General features: G+C 45.9%; 1 protein-coding gene across 2 annotated transcripts in view; it reads left to right on the plus strand.

The window, feature by feature from the left end:
- Nucleotides 1–7,932, plus strand: part of STK40 (serine/threonine kinase 40) — a 51,827-nt gene extending 43,895 nt beyond the window's left edge. The window contains exons 7-11 of one of the 2 annotated variants that reach the window (XM_083369147.1): nt 1,535–1,650; nt 2,118–2,262; nt 2,380–2,502; nt 3,245–3,329; nt 4,888–7,932. In XM_083369147.1, the coding sequence (XP_083225273.1) occupies nt 1,535–1,650; nt 2,118–2,262; nt 2,380–2,502; nt 3,245–3,329; nt 4,888–5,106 (688 nt within the window). In that variant the 3' untranslated portion in view covers nt 5,107–7,932. The remainder of the gene's footprint in view (nt 1–1,534; nt 1,651–2,117; nt 2,263–2,379; nt 2,503–3,244; nt 3,330–4,887) is intronic. The other variant, XM_083369148.1, reaches the window with a different exon arrangement.
- Nucleotides 7,933–19,800: the final 11,868 nt, after the last annotated feature.

Below are 19,800 nucleotides of genomic sequence, written 5' to 3' on the forward strand. Positions count from 1 at the left end.
CAACCGTTCCTTATCCGTTTTAGCCTCCAGTCCCCTGATCATCTTTGTTGCTCTTCTCTGCACCCTTTCTAGAGTCTCAACATCTTTTTTACATCGTGGTGATCAAAACTGGATGCCTTACTCCAAGTGTGGCCTTACCAAGGCCTTGTAAAAATGGTATTAACACTTCACGTGATCTTGATTCTATCCTTCTGTTAATGCAGCCTAGGACTGTGTTGGCCTTTTTGGCAGCTGCAACACACGGCTGGCTCCTATTTAAGTGATTGTCCACTAGGACTCCGAGATCCCTCTCACAGTTACTACTATTGAGCAAGGTACCTCCTAAACTATACCTGTGCATTTGGTTTTTCTTGTCTAAATGTAGAATCTTACTTTTTTCACCATTGAATTTCATTTTGTTAGATAGCTCCCGGTGTTCAAGTCTGTCCAGATCCTCTTGTATCTTAAGCCTGTCTTCCTGAGTGTTGGCTATTCCTGCCAGCTTGGTGTCTGCGAATTTGATGAGTTCCCCATCCCGATCATTGATGAAGATGTTTTAAGCTAATGTTAACTGAGATAGAACACCAAAATATTTGTTCTTGTATTAAGTCTTCCGATTTAATTCTGCTTTTAATTCAGAATTAAATTGATATTCCATCTCTCAAAGAATCCTTTTGAAAAGGTGCTGAATTTATGTGACAGCAATTTGACACTATTCCTTTTCTAAAGTTCTGAGGATTCTGGCAACTTTTACCCAGCTGTATGAAATAGAAACCAATTGATACATGCCTTGTTTGTTACCTGAGGTACGAGCAATGATGGTGATTTTCTGACTCAGGCGATATTAGCCTCCCCTGTTTCCCCAGTGCAGCATCCAGGATTCTCTTCTGCACCCTGTTACACTCTAAGTTCTCAACACCCCCCAGGGAACTGAAGACTGAAGGACTGGATCAAGCCCAAAGATCTTTTGGAGAGTTTTTGGGCAGACCTAGTTCTCCAAAGTCTTATAAGTTAATTCATAGACACAATACTTACCAGTGGAGGCTATTTGAATTTGGTAGCATTCAGATCTAATCAGTGAGTTAGTACCATTGGTCATGAAAGCTGTCTGGGTGGACCTCTATTGGGACTCTGCTTACTTTTCATAAAATCATAGAATTGTAGAGTTGGAAGGGACCAGAAGGATCAGCTGCTCCAACCCTCTGCAGTATACAAAGAGTTGGCTACCCAGCCTCTTAAAAAACTCCAGAGACTCAAAACCCATGACCTCCATTGGTAGACTGTTCCACTGTTGTACACATCTTATCATATATTTAAATGAAATCTAGGTAACTACAGCTTATATTGGTAATTTCTGACCTAATTTTGGTGGTCATGGAAAACAGTTTATAACTATCTTCTTTGTGGCTAACATATCTGATCGTAGCTATCACATCTTCGCTGTGTGAAGATTATACATTCCTTCAGTCTAGGGCACATTTCAGGGTCTTATATCGCCTTCATTGCACTCCTCTGAATTCTCTCCACTTCCATTTTAATTCTGTCTTTGTTTCAGGACCCACCGAATTACGATCACCAACTTCTGTCTTGGGAAGCATTTGGTGAGTGAAGATGACCTGCTGAAGGACCAGCGGGGCAGCCCTGCCTACATTAGTCCTGATGTCCTCAGCGGTAAGTAGCATCCCTTTCTCAGGGATGTCTCTAACAGCCCTTTTCTGTACCCCGATGGCTTCCATTCCTTTGTGATGCTGCTGTCTCCCCTCTATTCCATTTTCTGAAACCGGAGGTTTTTCATGCTGGAGGCACAGCACATTTTGGGTGTCGAAGTGGGTGGATTTCCAGAATGAAGAGCAGACCTATTTCTAGCTTGCTCTAGACAGAGCTACAATTGCTCTAAAACCTCTTTTTCTGGGCTGGCTGGTGGACTAGCGGATGGGAAAGAGGTTCCGCTTTTTGTGACTGGGAGAGAGGGGGAAAGAAGAGCACTGGCTTTCTTTACTTGTTCTCCCCCTGCCTCAGCACACTTGTGGCTTGGGAGAGGCCTTCTTCTACTCTAGAAAGAGTGTGAGCTCAACTGGCTGGGTGGTTTAGCTCCTGCTTCTTAGTGGACCATGCTAGGGTGCCTCCTCTGCCTGCAGGTCGGCCATACCGTGGCAAGCCCAGTGACATGTGGGCTCTGGGAGTGGTCCTCTTCACCATGCTCTATGGACAGTTTCCCTTCTACGACAGCATCCCTCAAGAGCTCTTCCGCAAGATCAAGGCTGCTGAGTACACCATCCCAGAGTGAGTGAAAGCAGCCCTTGATCCTCCATGCACCCCCGTTCTCTGAACCCCCATTCTTTCTGGCTCTGGGGGTTCGGGCACTTGCCATTCCTCTAGCTCTTCTTCACTGTTCTCCAGCAGGGATGGGCGGGTGTCCGAAAACACCGTGTGCTTGATCCGGAAGCTGCTGGTCTTAGACCCTCAGCAACGCCTGACAGCCTCGGAAGTGCTCGAATCCCTCAGCTCCATAATTGCATCCTGGTGAGTGGGGAGGGGGATATGAGGGCAAGGCTGCAGGGGCTGCCCTGCGTGGGGAGAGGTGGTTTGGAGTGGCTCTGCCCTGCATGCCAGCCCAAGATGGAGGGTGGATTGGATTGGGTTGCCCTTCGTCCAAAGTGGACTGTTTGAAAGGGAATCCTCTGCAGCACTTCCGGACTCTCCATGTTTGACAGCACATGTTGGCAGCTCCCTTGTTTTGCCTTTTTCTGCCATTTTCTGCCTCTAACCAAGGGCCTCATTTGAGATGCTGCCTTTGCAGAGATCGCAACTAAAAAAATTGGAAGAACTCCTCCTGGGGTCTCCAACCAGGTGGCTGAAGGAGATTCAGTTCTAGATGCATTTGTTGTTGGGGAGCATAAATGGGAGAAATGATGGTTGTCAAACTGACTGGCCTTTGATCATTTCTGGCCTCTTAGCTCTTCTTTGCCAGTCTTTGGGTTGCTCTGGTGAGGGCATCATCTCGGCTCTGCAGTATGAACTGAAAGATGCTAAACTTGATCTCCCTCCCCCATCCTGATAGAGAAGCGCCTAGGATAATAACCTATGCTGTGGTATGCCTTGGGAGCACTTGCTCCCCTGTGCTCTGGTGTGCATTATGACACTCACTGGGCTGGCTGGGAAATTCTCTCCCTGGGCTGGGCCAAACTTCGGAGTCCAGTGACATCCTGCCTGCTCCTAGCAGGAGCCTTCACCCTGCTGATCAACAAACCTTTGTCTCCTGCAGGCAGTCCATGTCCTCCCTCAGTGGGCCCTTACAGGTAGTGCCCGATGTTGACGATCAGGTGGTCAACCCAGAACATGCGCATGAGGTAAGATATGCCCAGAGAGGCCTTGTGTAGACTGAGCATCATCCCAACTGCTGTTGCAGCTCTTGATGAGACGGTCTGGTCTGTCTTGTTCTGAGCTTTTTCCAGGAGCTTCTTCCAATCTCTTATGACCCCCTCTGTGCCATGTATCTATCTGCATGTGTGTCTGCAAGGAAAGTGATGAAAGCATGGGATGATCTAGCTCAGGATTGGCCTGAGCTGGTGACATTTCTGTATCTCTTGCTGTCCTGACTCATCTCATAGGCTTCTCCCTTTGCTAGTCTGACAAGCCATCAGTGCAAACTGGCATTTTCTACTTCCAGGGAATCAGTGGCATGGAAACATGTAAGTGTGTAAATGTGTGTGCCACTTCAATCCCACATCTTAAGAAAGCAGAACTCTTGGGAAACAATTTCTTCCAATAGGAACTTTTATTAAGAGTAGTTGATGGCAGGCATAATAGACAGGATCTGAGATTTTCTGCGTAGAATGGTACGTTAAGGTATCCCCAAGCAAGACCCCACCCCATAGTTCGTCCGGCCAGTGTGGAACAGCCAATCCCCAGGTGTTAGGTCCATCATGGGAAAAGGGGAGATCGGCCCATCTCCGGTTCACACAGCGATGGTCGGGCGACTCTTCACACCTTCCTCTGAGAGCATAGAAATAAACCAGGTACGGAGGTTACATTCCTTATTCCTTGTTCTAGCTAACAGTTTAGGGCCATGATGGCGAACCTATGGCACGTGTGCCACAGGTGGCACGCAGAGCCCTCTCTGTGGGCAGGCGCACTGTCACCCCAGTCCTAGGCCTTCAGCTGCGTTTTATAAAATCTTTTCGCTTTAGGCCTCCGCCGCCGTGTGCAAAAAAAAAAGTTCAATCAATTTCAACTTCTCGTGGGGAAAAAAAGATCTTGCAAAGTTGGAATTGATGGATTGAACTTTTTAGTCCCACCCAGTCTGCCGTTACCACTGTAACCACGCCCACCCAATGGGCCACACCCACCCAATAGACCACACCCACCCAGCACCCGACGATCCATAAGTGGGCTTTGGATTGCCCCTAAAAGGTTTGCCATCACTGGTTTAGGGAGAGAAAGTTCAGAGAGAGAGAGATAATGCAGGAAAGCAAAAGGTTACATTGTAGCAGAAAGAGGAAGCAAAGGCAATAACACACACCCCCCGGCACATCCCCCCTCCCCCTTGGGAGTATGGCAGAACCCAGGGAAAGGTGAGATTTGATTTTGGGTCAGAGGGGATAGATAAAAATGAAATAGGAATGGGTTCTGACACTGGCATTTTCTATTGCCAAGGAATCAGTGGCATGGAAACATGTAAGTGTGTAAATGTGTGCATGCATGTGTGCTTGCGTGCATGCATGGGCATGCATGTGCAAAGAGAATAAGCAGGTGTCTTCTGAAAGCTACTTGCAGAGTGTCTGCCCTCCTCTTAATGAGGCTGGGATTCAGGAAGCCGCAGGTCAACAGCATTTGTCTTCTGGTGGCAAAAGGCAGGGAGGGCTGGACACAGTTCTGGCCCTCCAATAGACTTTGTCCTCCCTGCAGGCAAAGGTGACCGAGGAGTGTTCGCAGTACGAGTTTGAGAATTACATGAGGCAGCAGCTCTTGCTAGCGGAGGAGAAGAACACGCTCCATGAGGCAAAGAACTTCCTGCAAAAGCGGCAGTTTGGCAGCGTCCCTCCAGTGAGACGCCTTGGCCACGATGCCCAGCCCATGAACGCCCTGGACGCCGCCATTCTCGCACAGCGCTACCTTCGGAAGTAGCTCCCACAGGAGGCGGAAGTCATGCTCCACCTGCCTAGTCTGGCACAAGAATTGGGGCCGGGCCTAGGTGCCAAGCAATGTAGCAGTCTTCCCTGCGTGCTGAAGGGTTTTTGCTTGCCAGGGTTGCCACAAGAGGACAAGTGGAAGACACCTGGCTGGGACCAGCACCGGTGGATTTGAACTCTCATCGTAGACAGTAGCCTGCTTTTACTTATGACTCTGAAATCTACCTCTCTGCCTTTTTTAACCACCCTGTTCTCTGGACTGAAATGTAGAGTGGTTTTGGCAAAAGTTGTCCCAGCTGGCTCTTTTCCTAACACAAACTGGAAAGCAGGTGGATTGCATTTCGCTCTATACGGTTTGAATAAGCTTAATCATTTTTTTCTCCAGTGTCCTTTACCCTTGGTTTCAAAAAGGTAATTCTTTCTTAAACCCATTTTTGTTCAATACTCTGGGTTCTGTTATTTAAGCCCCAGGTTGAATTACCTTGTGCAAGCATTAATTTGGGACCCCAGTGTGATTATGGTCTTGCAAATGTCTCATCTTTATTCTGAGTTTGTTGAACCAAGACAATTTGTTGCAGATTCCAGCTAGGGGAAGTTTCAGCCCAGAGCTGTTTAAAATGTAGCTTTTCTGGAAGCTGGTCTCCAAGCCACTTAATTATTTTGGATCTCCTGGGTGTTCTGTTTTGGTTTTGATTTTTTAAAATGGTAGCTTTTGAAAAGTGCAGTAATGTTGCATTGATTCTGCTGATTTTTATCTCTTGCCCCATTAACCATGGAGGCATGTTTGAAGGGATAAAATTTTGATAATGTGAAAGAGGGGTAGTTGTCCCGTCCCTCTTCTTTCTACTCCATCCCCCACCTCTTCCCCCCACTACAGACCTCACTTCAGTCCCCTCCACGTATGCTCTTGGCACACTCTCACCTTTGTCTCTGGTCACAGCACTTGCCTGCATGCACAGGTTGGGGGGAGGGTGTTGTCCTTTGCTAGGATCCAGCTGTGTGATGCCTGAGCCACGGGAGGTTTTTGGACTGGATGCCTTTCTTGCCAGATACGTCATGTCCTGTGGAGATGATTCCGTTGCAGAGTCTCCAGTTTCCTTTTCTCATCCATCATCAATTCATTTTCCAGCAGCATTGGCTCTCCAATGTGCTGTCCTTTGGAAGACTGGAGCAAGCCCGTCACGTCTTGGCATGACATCTTCCCTGGGGGTGAACAGAAAAACTGTTTGGCGAATTCACCAAGCAGCAGAAAGAAGTGTGAGTGTGTTTGCTTGATTGAAGTAGTACAAGCAGATTTCTGACACTTGCACAGGAAAAAAATACAGTCCAACAATGTTTGGAGATTTGGTGAAATCCAAATGAGGCTTAGCCTATCATTTGGAACTGCTACACAGGACACAGGTGCAGTTATCATGGTCAGTCTCTGGAAAATGGCATAGGAGCCTGCCTCAAGAACTAGGTAGCGTCCCAACCCCAACACACACACACCCATCTTTTCTCTCTGCAGCTGTAGAATCTAGGCCTTCAAGCAGGGTCTATGGAGATTCTCAGTCATCCAGGCACAGTTGTCCCAAAGGTGTTTTTTTCCCCAAGAGGCAACTGGACTTTCTTGTTTTTTCTTTGAGACACAGGCTCTTGTGCTTCAGTTTGAGGTTCAGAGACACAGATTCATCCCCAACACCCTGCGCCTGTCTTCAACGGTGAAGGGACCCAGGGCAGAAAACAACCTGCCGCCAAGAAGGCTCCACACCCATTTGCACTGTACCTGAGGACACAGGTAAACCTCCAGATGGTCCCAACAACTTTAAAAGGATGCAAATGACTGTCTGCAAGGAATATAAATCCTTCTATTCCCCACCATCCACTCAGCTGAAGACGCTTCTTGGATGAGAAGCAAAACATCTTCAGAGAAAAAACAAGAAAGTCCAGTTGCCTCCTAGGAAAAAAAAAAGCACCTTTGGGATCAAGGAGGGTCCTTTCCCAGCAGCTTTGCCCAGGGATGAGAGCAGAGGTCAGGGGCAGCAGCAGCCTTCATTTACTGAAATGAAAAGTTGTGTGCTTAGCCTTTGAATTGCTTTTCCATAGCCCTTCCAGGAAACAGCCTTCCCTTCTCCTGGTGAGACCTATGCAAGGGAGTCCCGAACACGATTCTCAAGTGTGAGAGAAGCATTTCTAATATGGATGTGGGGGACAGACAGACATAGACCTGTGGGAAAGCTCCCTCTGCAGGAAGGAGCACTTGGAGGCCTCACCTGCAGCGCAACCTCCTAGCCTGCTTTAAGTTGCACCCTAGATTTAATCTTCCCATAGAAATGTTGTAAGCAAAGTTGCCAGGGGAAGGAGCAGCTTTCTGCCCTCCAGGATGGGTAATCTTCCCAGGAGAGGAGCAGGAAGCTGTGCCAGGGGAGTTATCTCCCAAATCTTAGGAATGCTAACTTATCCCTCCACAGCTCTGCCCCTTCCTACCTTTATTTTCTTTTCCTCTTCCCCAAGATAGTTAACAATATGTGTGAAAGTTCTGGTCCTTCTCCCACTCTTGACAAAAATAGCAATACTCCATTGATGTAAGTTGGGTGTTCCACCATCTATTGCAATAAAAAGCTGATTGGAAAGAGATGGAAAAGGACCCTGGGTTGGGGTAAGGGCCAGGAAAGGGATGTTGTGAACTGCTGGTTTGGTTTGGGGAGTTGTCATGTTGGGTGAGACACCACAGACAAAATTCCTATTGTAAAAAAATAGAGAAGAACATTTGTATAGAGACTATTTTTGTATTACACCCAGCTAGTCCAGCATGCCAGCAATAAAGTTTCATAATGTAGAATTCATGCATTGAGAAGTCTGGTTATTATTCCAACAGTTTCCCCCACCCCACACTTTCCAGGGTGGGATATGGAAAAGTTCTTTTGTAAGAGCTTTTCACTCCTCTCTCTTAATAACTGTTTTTGGCTTGTATCTCTGGGGAGTATATGTGGAAACACCTATCTCGAAAGCTATGGGGAGGGGGGGGCAGTACCATCACCTTGCCCTGTCATGTAACCACCTAAATACAAGCAAATCCTTCTGGAATATTTGTGCACAGAAATGTACTCCAGTTAAGAAGATTAGAGATTAGCATTGAATGGTAGTAAAAATGAAAGAAATGAAAGAATGAAAGATTAGCATTGAATGGTAGTAAAAACACCAGAAAAATTCTCATTAAAGGACCGTTGTAGGATTGGGTCATCCATCAGTATGATGCAGACATCATACTGATGGATGACCCAATCCTACAACGGTCCTTTAATGAGAATTTCTCTGGTGTTTTTACTACCATTCAATGCTAATCTTTCATTCTTTCATTTCTTATTGTCTGTATGTTAACGATACCCAATTACATATCTTCTAGTCAGATAGTTGTTGCTGTATGATGCTGGCCAAGTGCCTTGAGGCTGTAAAGGAGAAATCCTGGCAAATGGAGAGGCTCTAGGGTTTTCTGCCTCCCTGGATCAGATGATTAACTCTGGAGGGGGTGGTCTTCCCCCAGTTTGAATGGTGAATAATTTAGTGGTCTAGACCAGGGGTCGGCAACCGGAAAAAGGAAAAGAGCCACTCAGAACCGGTTCCGTCACACAAACAAAAAAGTGGGAGCCGCAAAAAGTGCGCGCGCGTGCGTCCACTCACGCGCATGTGCAAAAACAATTTTGCGCATGCACAAAATGGGAGGCACCTGCGTGACGACGGTCTCCCCTTTGGAGAGGTGCGCGCCGTCCCGTCCGGAGACCTGCCGCGTTCGTCAAACGGGGCCAGGCCGGCACGCGCAGGGGGGAGGGGGAGACGGGGGCTTTTGTCCTAAGAACAGCGGCTTTTAAAAGTGGGAGGATCGGAGCGCCGCGGGCAGGTCCGGAGAGGCGGGGGACGAAGCCCCGCTTGCCTGGAGGGGGGGCAGAGAAGCGAGTTGCTGCAGCCCACCTTGGGCGGCTCCTGCCCTTTGTTCAGGCGCCAGCATCCCAAAGAAGCCCGGCCAGGAAGCCTGCCCCCCGCCCGCTTTTCCGGAGGGGGGCAGAAGGAGGGAGCATGTCCCTCCCTTCTTTGTCTGCTCCGCGGCTGCCCTGCGGGAGGGGAACAACACCTCGCGTGCCCAGCCTGGCCCCGGCGCAGGGGGCGAGAGGCGGCGCTTGGGCCGGGCCAGAGGACGAAGCCGGACCATGCGAGCTGCGCTCCCCCCTCCCTCCGAGCAGAAACTCTGTCCTTGCCGCTCCCGAGGATCTGCGAGGCTGGGGGAGCCGCCCTTCCCCTCGTTTGCCCCGGCAGACGCTCCTGGTGCTGCTGCTAACGGGCGTGATTCCAGCTGGAGGCGTCAGCCGCCGCTGTCCTTGGGAGAGGTGCGCATGCACTCTCCAAACCGCCGCTATCCCGTTTGCACAGCTGCCGTGTTCGTCAATGTTTGACAAATGCGGCAGGTCTCCGGGCTTCCTTCGGGGGGCCTTTCATTCCTGTAGAAGGGGGAAGGGGAACTCTCTATGCTTTTGTGTGTGTGCGTGTGTTTGTGTTTATGTAAAGCACGAGAGAGGGAGGAAGAGGGGGGGAAAGCGAGATCTCAAGCCCCGATGTTTCCTGCCTTCCACTGCTGGCGGCCGCCCTGCATTCTTAGCAATCCTAGGCTGTGACTCCGAGGTCGTCGTCGCCGTCTCCGCTGAGCAGCGCCGCTTGGAAGAGAAAGGGAGCGGGACAGGCACGCTCGCCCCAGCGGAGTGGCCGGCCCTCGTTTTAGTAGCGAGACAGTAATCGCTCCCCTCCGCCCCCCCAATGCTCCCAGTTCTCCCGTTCGCCCGCCGCCCCGCTTTTCTTCCCGAATTTTGCACTTCCTTACCCAACTCCAAACTTTCTCTAGCGCCCCTGTGCTTTAGGAGGGGGAACCAAAGGCGGAGCCGTTTCTCTCTCCCCCCCGCTTTTGCCGCTCCCCCACCCAACCAGTATCCCGCTTCTCCTTCCTCGGCAGCTTTGCAGATGGGCCACACACACACACACGCACACAAAAGCACAGAGAGTTCCCCTTCCCCCTTGTACAGGAATGAAAGGCCCCCCGAAGGAAGCCTGGCCTCTTCACCGCACCGATCCGCTGAGGAGGTTCTTTCAAGCGGGAGACGGGCAGAGCAAGATAGCCGAAGAAGAGACTCCTCAGACGGCGCCGACTTTTTCTTCCCCTCCAGCTGCTGGCTCTGAGTCCCTGCCTGGCGGCTTTGCACGAAGCTTGCCAGGGTCGTTTTCAGATTTACACGTGTCGTTCTCGGGGGGGAAAGGGGTACCTGACCTATTCCCCCCCCGTTGAACGAGCCAGGGGAGGGCAAGACCCTCTGTGGGCAGGGAGGGAGGAGCGGCGAGAAAGGGACGTTTGGGGTCTCTCGCCAAGGGGTGTAAGCCGAGGAACCCCGAAAATCGGTTTGAGTAGAAAAGGAGGAGCTTTGGCAGGGAGGGAAGTGAGGTTGGAAAAGCAGGCCGGGCGAAGGAAGGGAGCGGAGGCGGCAGCTTTGCAGATGGGCCACGGCAGCTTTCCCAAGAAGCGGCGCCGCTGCCCGTTCGCACGGAGGTACGTGCGCACCTCTCCAAAGGTTGGGGGAGGTGCGCGCGCACCTACGGTTGTTCGGAGAGGTGCGCGCGCACCTCTCGGAATGGGCAGCAGCGCCGCTTCTTGGGAAAGCTGCCGCGGCCCGTCTGCAAAGCTGCCGCTTTCGGCAGCTTTGCAGACGGGCCGCGGCAGCTTTCTCAAAGAGCAGCGCTGCTGCCCGTTCGCGTGGAGGTACGCACGCACCTCCAAAGGTTTGGGGAGGTGCGCGCGCACCTCCGCCCGTTCGGAGAGGTGCGCGCGCACCTCTCCGAACGGGCGGTGCCACTCCATTTGGAGAGGTGCGCGCGCACCACTGCCTATTCGAAGAGGTGCGCGCGCATGCGGCTCCGGAGCCGCAGGTTGCCGACCCGTGGTCTAGACTCATGGCTTGTGGTCATGGCTGGGGGCGGGGGGAGGCTTTGCACAGATTCATCTGGTGCACCAATTATGCCCTTTCCTGGACCAGCATGCTCATGGTCACTCGTGCCTTGGTCACTTCCTTTTAGATTACTGCAGTGCATGCTACATGGGCCTGTCCTTGAAGACCACACAATAATGGGGGGCGGGGTCAGTGCCACGGCAGGACAACACATCCTTTGGGAGCTCCTGAAGGATTGTCGCTTTTCAGCTGTTTGGGGGGTCTGTCTCAGACAGATCAGAGCCGTCCTGTAGTGACGGTGAAGAAGGGAGGCACAGTTTGGCAGCACAGGAGGGATCGCAACCTCCTGGAGAGCCGAAGGAAGCTTCCCAGACCAGCAGCTGTCAGACGGCCATTGCGAGTATTCTGAATCCAAGCCATTGTGCATTAATTAATCTCTTGATAAGACCTCTATGGTCTAGATAAGCAGATTTCCTTAACATTAACAGCTCTCTTCAGATAGTTTGAACTCGTGGAAACACCCTTTATCATATAGAAATACCTTTATTGCATGTAGATTAAAATGACGTTTGTACAGCATTTCCAAGATATTTTCAAGGTATCTTCCAAGGTCAGAAAATGGTAATATTCCCAGCGTCTGTGTAAGTCTGCTGTTGTCACATGTTAGCTGAATAATGGAGGATGGGATTCTCTCCAGAGACAAAGGAGGAAGAGGAAAGGGGAGGGAAAGGGGAGGGAAGAGGAAATACACCATAGGGTAGGAGGGTCTGACTGCCCACATTGTAATTTCTCCAAAACAGCCACATGGTGGCAGCACACTCCCCGTCTGGTATTACATAATACCACCATATAAACCATATAACGGTAGTTATACAAATGCAAATACACGTGTGCGGTTTGCTTGTTGTCATAAATACCTGAGAGATATAAGTAATTAACCTGAGATAGACATAAAAACCTGAGAAATATAAAGTAAACATGCATACATATGAGGCATAAAACCTGAAAGACATAAAATTCAACATAAGATATATAAGACATGAACCCTGAGAGATATAAGAAATAACATGCATACATATAGGACATAAAAACTGAGATAATGAAATAAACATGCATACATAGTGCAATAATAAAAACTGCCATTTCAGGCTGAGGTTTTGCTTGTTGTGTTCAAGACCTGAAAGATATAAAAAGAACATGCATATATATTGCAATAATAACAATTGCCTTTTCAGGCCTCAATAGTCTGGATCAAGTTGAAGGCACTTTTCTTCTTGAAGTCAGGATTCAACAAGGAAAGCAACAAGTTCAGTCTTCAAGGGCAAAAGCAGGACAAGTTCTGCGATGGTCTGATGAAAGATTTTGGTGCCCTTCGATTCTTGAGGTCGTTGGTCCTTAAACAGAACAAGGTCTGTAACTTGGCGATAGAAGTTAAGATGAGACCTTTGTGACTGGAGCGTGACTTTGATGCTCCCCGCCATAATTTGAAGCAGGGTTGGATACAGGTGGTTGCTGTGGATTGTCCAGAAGTGGAGCAGGATGCATAGCTGTATCGTGTTTGTCGCTACCACATTCTGTGCACTTATTTATTTTCATTTTTATTTTATTCAACTTATATACCGCCCTTCTCCCGTAGGACTCAGGCCGGTTCACAAGGTTTTTTAAAACAGTACAACAAATTACATAGATTAAAAACAAAATGATTAAACTAACCTTGAAACTAAAACCCCCAATAACAATTAAAATACAATTAAAACCCCAGTTAATATTCTCAGTCCAGGCCAGAAAGCTCGAAGAGCCAGGTCTTCAGGTCCCGGCGGAATGAGTGAAGGTCAGGGGCAGTCCTAAACTCTACAGGTAGCTGGTTCCAAAGGGCCGGCGCACCCACAGAGAAGGCCCTCCCCCTGGGTATTGTCCACCGACAATCTTTTACCGGTGGTACCCTGAGAAGACCCTCCCTGTGGGAGCGCACAGGACGAAGGGAGCTTGATGCCGGCAGCAGGTGTTCCCTCAGATATCCCGGACCCAAGCCATTTAGGGCTTTATAGGTCATCACCACCACTTGATGAAGGCTTTACAATTTTTAGCAAAATGGTCATATGAAGCACAGCACCTGTAGCATATTCCAAGTTTTTGGAGAACCTCTTTCCGCTCTTGTATAGTCTTGGCTCTAAGCTCACGACATTTCTTGAGAGGGTGAGATTTTTTATGAATAGGACACTGACGATTAGGATGTTCATCTCCACCAGCTGACCCACTTCGTTGAGTAGGGGATGGTACAGGAGGTGAGATGTCCGTCTTGTTTATAAACACAGCTCCACGTAAGTTTCTGCGTGGTGTCATACCTTGATGTTGATGGTGCAGTAGGCACACTGGATTGAGGGTGGTTGAAACTGTGGTTGTTTCTTGTCCAGGTGTGTCTGCCGATGAATCTTGATGATGATGATGGAGCAGGCACACTGGATTCATCGATGTCAAAGCTGGGATCGTTTCTTCTCCAGGTTTGGTGGCTGATGAACCAGCAGAAATATGAGAATGGAGGGAAAGAAACACTGTAGTATTGTAGTCTGCACCTTGCTGTTTCCATTCCTGTTGCAAGTCGTATGGCAGTTTTGCCGCCACTGGATTGACACCATGGGCGGCGTCCAAGAAGCCTAGACCAGATAGACGCGGGTCTGCTTTTACCGATTCTATCTCCATAAAGAGATCACTTAGTTCTTGGAGCTTGTGATTGTCGTTGTTGCCTAACTTCGGAAAGTTTTGTAGTTTTTTGAATAGAGCTTTCTCTAATGCTTCTGGGCTTCCGAAGGCTTGTTCAAGCCATGCCCATGCAGCAGCGAGACCTGTGTCTGGGGAGTCAACATGCACTGATCTCAGTCTTTTAACACGATCTACAGATCCTGGCCCCAGCCACTTTACGAGTAAATTGAGTTCCTCTCTGGCGGTAAGGTTGAGATCATCAACAACAGCTTTGAAGGTTGCTTTCCAGGGTCTGTAGTTTTCTGGAGTGTCGTCAAATCTTGAGAGGCTATTGGTGAGGAGCTCTCGATGAGTTGTATGTCTGGAGTAGTCAGAATGGTTTGATCTCTCTCTCCTCGATGTGTGTCTGGCGTAGTCAGGAAGGTCTGGTCTCTCACTCCTTGATGCCAAAGGAACTTGTGGGACCCCATGGATGGGAAAGTTGTCTGGTGAATAAGGGTGAGGCATACCAGGATAAATTGATGTTACACGAGCGTTCAGCTGTGGTGTAGTCTCTAAAATTTGTGCTGGTTGTCGATTCAATTGTTGATCATTGCTGGAAGTTATGTCGTCGTTGGCAAGAGGTGGTGCAGTTTGAAGTGTTGACGCACCTGCTTCTGGGCATTGAAGAGGTGCTGACCTGTCTGTAGAAAGCACAGCTGACGTATCTGCTTCTGGGCATTGAAGAGGTGCTGGCCTTGGCAGGCTTGGGGCTTCTGTGCTGTCTGTAGGAAGCACAGCTGACGCACCTGTGTGTTGGCATGGAGAAGGTGTAGGCCTTGGCACACGCGGGACTTCTATGCTGTTAGTAGGAAGCACAGCTGACGCACCTGTGCTGTGTTGTTGAAGAAGTATAGGCCCTTGCAGTTCAGTGGTCTCTGAGTGGTGAGTGGGAAGTGCAGAGAATGCACTTGTGTTGTGGTGCTGAAGGAGTACAGGCCTTTGCAGTTCTGGGGTCTCTGTGATGTTTGTAGGTAGTGTGGAAGATGGCTCTGCATCGTTGCAAACATTATACTTTAAGACGTATTGACTGGTGCGTTCCATCGGATCCTCCACTTCTATTGGGATGGAACAATCTACCTCGATGCTTTCCTTCGCTGCCTGTTCATAGACCTTCAGCTTTGCCCGGGCAGCTGCTCGCTCCTTGTCTATTTGCAGAACTTTCATTTAGGCTTCCTCTTCTGCTTGACGGGCTTTTTCCTCTGCTTGGCAGGTCTTTCTCTGGGCTTCCTCCTCTGCTTGACGGGCTTCCTCCTCTGCTCGGCGGGTCTTTCTCTAGGCTTCCTCCTCTGCTTGACGGGCTTCCTCCTCTGCTCGACGGGCTTTGCTCTGAGCTTCTATTTCAGCTTCCTTCTTGGCGAAGGATGCAAGCGCATCCTTTTCTTCTACAAGCGCACGAGCCTCTAGTAGTTTGTCATGTATCGTTGAAGCCCTGGAGCAAGAAGATCTAGCGGAGCATACTGTACGTCTACTTGATGTAGACCTATGAGATCTGGTCTCTTGCAGGTCTGCAATACGGATTTTTGCCTTATTCTTTGCATCTTGCACTAGGAGATCTCTTTGCTGGTTCAGGTCCTCAATTTTGGTTAGTTCTGCTGAGGAATCATCTACGTTAGAGTCATATAAAAAACCTATGTACTTTGCATACTGCTGTTGGTAACGTTCATAAGCTGCAGATAGGCGATCTATAGAGTCACTTAATGCAGCAGGATTACCATCAAGACTGAGCAAAATTGTCATGGCGTGTGAGGTTCTGTCCCATAGCTCTGACAGATCACTGGAAAATTCATCTTTAGTTGCCTCATAATTTTCTCTGGGTTGGTTTTATTGTACAACTTCTTGTATCTTACGACTTCTTGGTGCAAATCAGGATTGTCTGGTTGAACCAGCTCTTCTGAATCAATGGGACACTCTGCCATGGCTAGGACAGATACAGAAAACTTCCTAGGTATTTTGACTAAATTCGGTGAACTTCGCTCTTTGACCACCAGGAGGCACCTTCTGTGTGGTCAGAGACTCCAGGGAAGTTTGCCTTTTGGCCACTAGGGGCACCTTCTGTGTGGTTAGGGACTTCAGGAAAGTTCACCTTTTGACCACTAGGGGGCACTCTATACGTGCCTGAGGACAAGCCTTTTACTTGCTGAGCAGCCACTGGGGTGCTGCTTGTGTAGGTGCAGCAAGCCTGTTATTGTCCTAGCTTGGATGCAAGCCTGTTATTGTCCCTAGCTTGAATTTGGTCGCAAAGTGAGGCAAATTGTTCCTTCTTTTTTTTATTGAAAAGTTTTATAAAAAGTTACAATATTATCCCCTTCCTAAACCCCCCCCCCGTTAACCCCCCTGCCCCACTTCCCAAAGCTGATTACAGGGTTACAAATATATAGTAAGCATAATCTAACTAACGTTAATCAACTATATAAAAAAACCAAATACACAATACATTTTAACCCGCCTTTAACATAATTACCAACACTCTAAGATACCCAACTTCTAAAAAAAAAATTAAAATTATAACAATAACAATCTAAAATTTACTCATAAGCTAAATGGAACTTTTTAGTCCCATATTTTTTCTGAATATAATCTATCCATCTTCTCCAAACCGAAATGTATCTCTCTTGTGAATGATCTTTCAAGTAAGCAGAAATCTTAGCCATTTCTACTAGATTTGACACTTTAAGCGTCCACTCCTCTATAGTAGGCAGACAATCCTTCTTCCAATATTGCCCTACCAATAACCTCGCAGCTGTTATCAAATTCAACATCAAATTAATTTCTTTAGTGTCACAATCTATAATAACACCCAATAAAAATAATTGTGGAGTAAACTTTATCTTTGTCTTAAAAATCTTTTGAATGTTCCACCAAATTTTAATCTAAAAAGTTTTTATATTTCTACAAGTCCACCAAATATGAAAATAGGTAGCATCCAAACTACCACATCTCCAACATTTAGGCTGTAAATTAGAATACATACAAGACAGCTTTTTAGGATCCAAATGCCATCTATAAAACATTTTATAAAAATTTTCTCTTAAGTTTTGGGCTTGAGTAAATTTTACATTTCTAACCCAAATTACCTCCTACACATCCAATGGAATCGGTTCTTGAATATTTTGAGCCCACTTTACCATGCAATCTTTCACCAATTCCATTTCTGAGTCCAATTCTATTAAAGCATTATAAATTCTCTTTATGTGCACTCGAGTTTGATCTTTGATCTATTTTACCAAATTTTCATCCATCAGCGTCAAACCAACCTTCTGGTCTAACTTCCACCTGGCTTGCAGTTGAGTATACTGAAACCAAGACTGTACAATATTTTCTTGTTTTAACTCGACTAGCGACCTTAATTGCCAGTCACTCCCTTCCAATCTAAGTAATTGCTTATAAGAAATCATATCCAAATTCACACCCATAGATACCCCCTCTATTGCGTGTCCAGGAACTCCCCAAATTGGTATTTTATAATTTAACTTATAATAATACTTTTTCCAAACACGCAATAAAGCACTTCTTAAAATGTGAGATTTAAAAGTCTTATCAATTTTTTTGTCATAAATCAAATATGCATCCCATCCCTCAAGATAAAGTATACTTTTATTAGTTAAATTAAGCCAATCACTAACCAATGTTAAAACCACCATAATATAATTTCAAATTAGGCACCTTAAGTCCTCCTCTTTCCCGAGCGTCTTGTTAACTCTCGGTTTTTTCCTCGCCCAGATAAATTTATTAATACCCTTCTGCCACTCATCCAAATTAGCATCTTTTTTCAAAATAGGTATCATTTGAAACAGAAAAAGAAACTTTGGTAAAACATTCATTTTAACAGCTGCAATTTTTCCCAACAAAGATAATTGTAATTTTTTCCAATTATTTAAATCCTTTTGTACTTTTAACCATAACGTCTCATAATTATTCTTATATAATTTCACATTAGAAGCTGTAATATATACCCCCAAATATTTAACCTTTTTCACAATTTCATAACCTGTCAATTTTACTAACGTATCCTTCTCATCCATAGTCATATTTTTAGATAATATGACTATGGATGAGAAGGATACGTTAGTAAAATTGACAGGTTATGAAATTGTGAAAAAGGTTAAATATTACCTTAAAGCCCAAAACTTTCCCATATTGTTTTATAATTTCCATCAAATCTATAACCGATTGAATCGGTTGAGATAGTGTAACAACCAAGTCAACTGCAAACGCTCTTAATCTATAATCATTCTGTTTTATTTTTATTCCCTGATTTTTAGTTGATTCCCGAATTTTAATCAATAAAATCTCCAATGTTAAAACAAACAATAATGGTGACAGAGGACACCCTTGTCTTGTACCTTTTTCAATTTTAAATGCATCTGTTAATCCCCCATTAATTATAATTTGCGCTGATTGTATGGCCTTAATAGATTGCAGAAATTCATCCCCAAAGTTCAACTTTTCCACAACTTTCAATAAAAATTGCCAATTCAATTGATCAAAAGCTTTTTCAGCATCCAAAAATATCAATGCCGCAGGGACTTGGTTATTCTTATCCAAATACTCAATTAAGTTAACTAATTGTCTTACATTATATTTCATATATCTTCCAGTTATAAATCCAGACTGATCTGTATGAACCATCTGTTTCAAAACTGACATTAATCTATTTGCCAATATTTTTGCAAAAATCTTATAATCTGTATTTAAAAGCAATATAGGTCTTTAATTCTTAGGCTGAGTAAGATCTTGATCCTCCTTTGGGATCAACGATATAAAAGCCCTTCTCCAAGATGGAGGCACCTCCCCTCCAGCCTGGATATTATTAAATAGTTCCTTTAAAAGGTTCTACCATCTCTGTAAGTAAAGTTTTATAATAAATTGCAATTAAGCCATCTGTACCCGGAGCCTTACCCACTTTTAACTGTTTAATTACTGAAATAATTTCTCCAGAAGTAATTAAACAATTCATCCCTTCCCTTTGTTCATGTGAGAGCATAGGAATATGCGCTTCCTGTAAATATTTATCTATATCTAAAGTTTGTACATTCTCACTAGCATATAACTTTTGATAAAAATAAAAAAAAACTTTTTTGATCAAATTTTTTTGATATGTTTCTTTACCCTTATATTCTATTTTCTCTATTGTACATAACCTCTGTTTTTTCCTTAATTGATAAGCACCTACCAGGCTTATTTGCATTATGTAATGCAAATAAGCACCTACCAGGCTTATTTGCATTACAAAAAGTATTATGCTTCGCATATCTCAAATTAGTTGCAACCTGATCCGCCATTAACATATTAAATTGCTCTTTCAACAAATTTATTGAAATCCTTAATCTCTTATCTAATGGATTCAAAATAAAAGCTTTCTCCTACAATTTAATCTCTTCTTCCAATTCTTTACGTTTTTGCATCTGCTTACGCCTATAACCATTGTTCATATGAATCAAAATCCCCCTCATATAAGCTTTACTGGCATCCCAAACCATTTCAATTGGGGACATTTCAATCAAGGACAGGTTATTTGCCCCTCCCTAAAGACTCATCCTACCAGATTAGAGAGGGGGGTAGATTACTAGTCCTTTCCCTTAAATATTGCCAAGGAAGCATGAATTTCCAGTGGCAGCTCCTGCCCCATGGAACACTCTTTCTCCCAAGTACTGATACAGAATGAGGTGACTGCATATAGGAAGCTTAATTTAGTGCCAGGTTTTTGTTTTTAAAGCTTTAATAGTTTAAATTTATTTATTTTTAAAACTTGTATGCCACCCATCTCGCCACCTTGGTGGCTTACAGACATTCAATTAAAATGCACTATAAAACATTAAAACAATAAACATGAGTCATAAATTTATAATTCAACTAGAACAGAACAGAACAGAATAGAATAGAATAGAATAGAATAGAATAGAATAGAATAGAATAGAATAGAATAGAATAGAATAGAATAGAATAGAATAGAATAGAATAGGACCTTGGAGGTCCTCTAGTCC

The sequence above is a fragment of the Vipera ursinii genome (genome assembly GCF_947247035.1).
Source record: "Vipera ursinii genome assembly, chromosome: 9".
NCBI classification, from domain to species: domain Eukaryota; kingdom Metazoa; phylum Chordata; class Lepidosauria; order Squamata; family Viperidae; genus Vipera; species Vipera ursinii.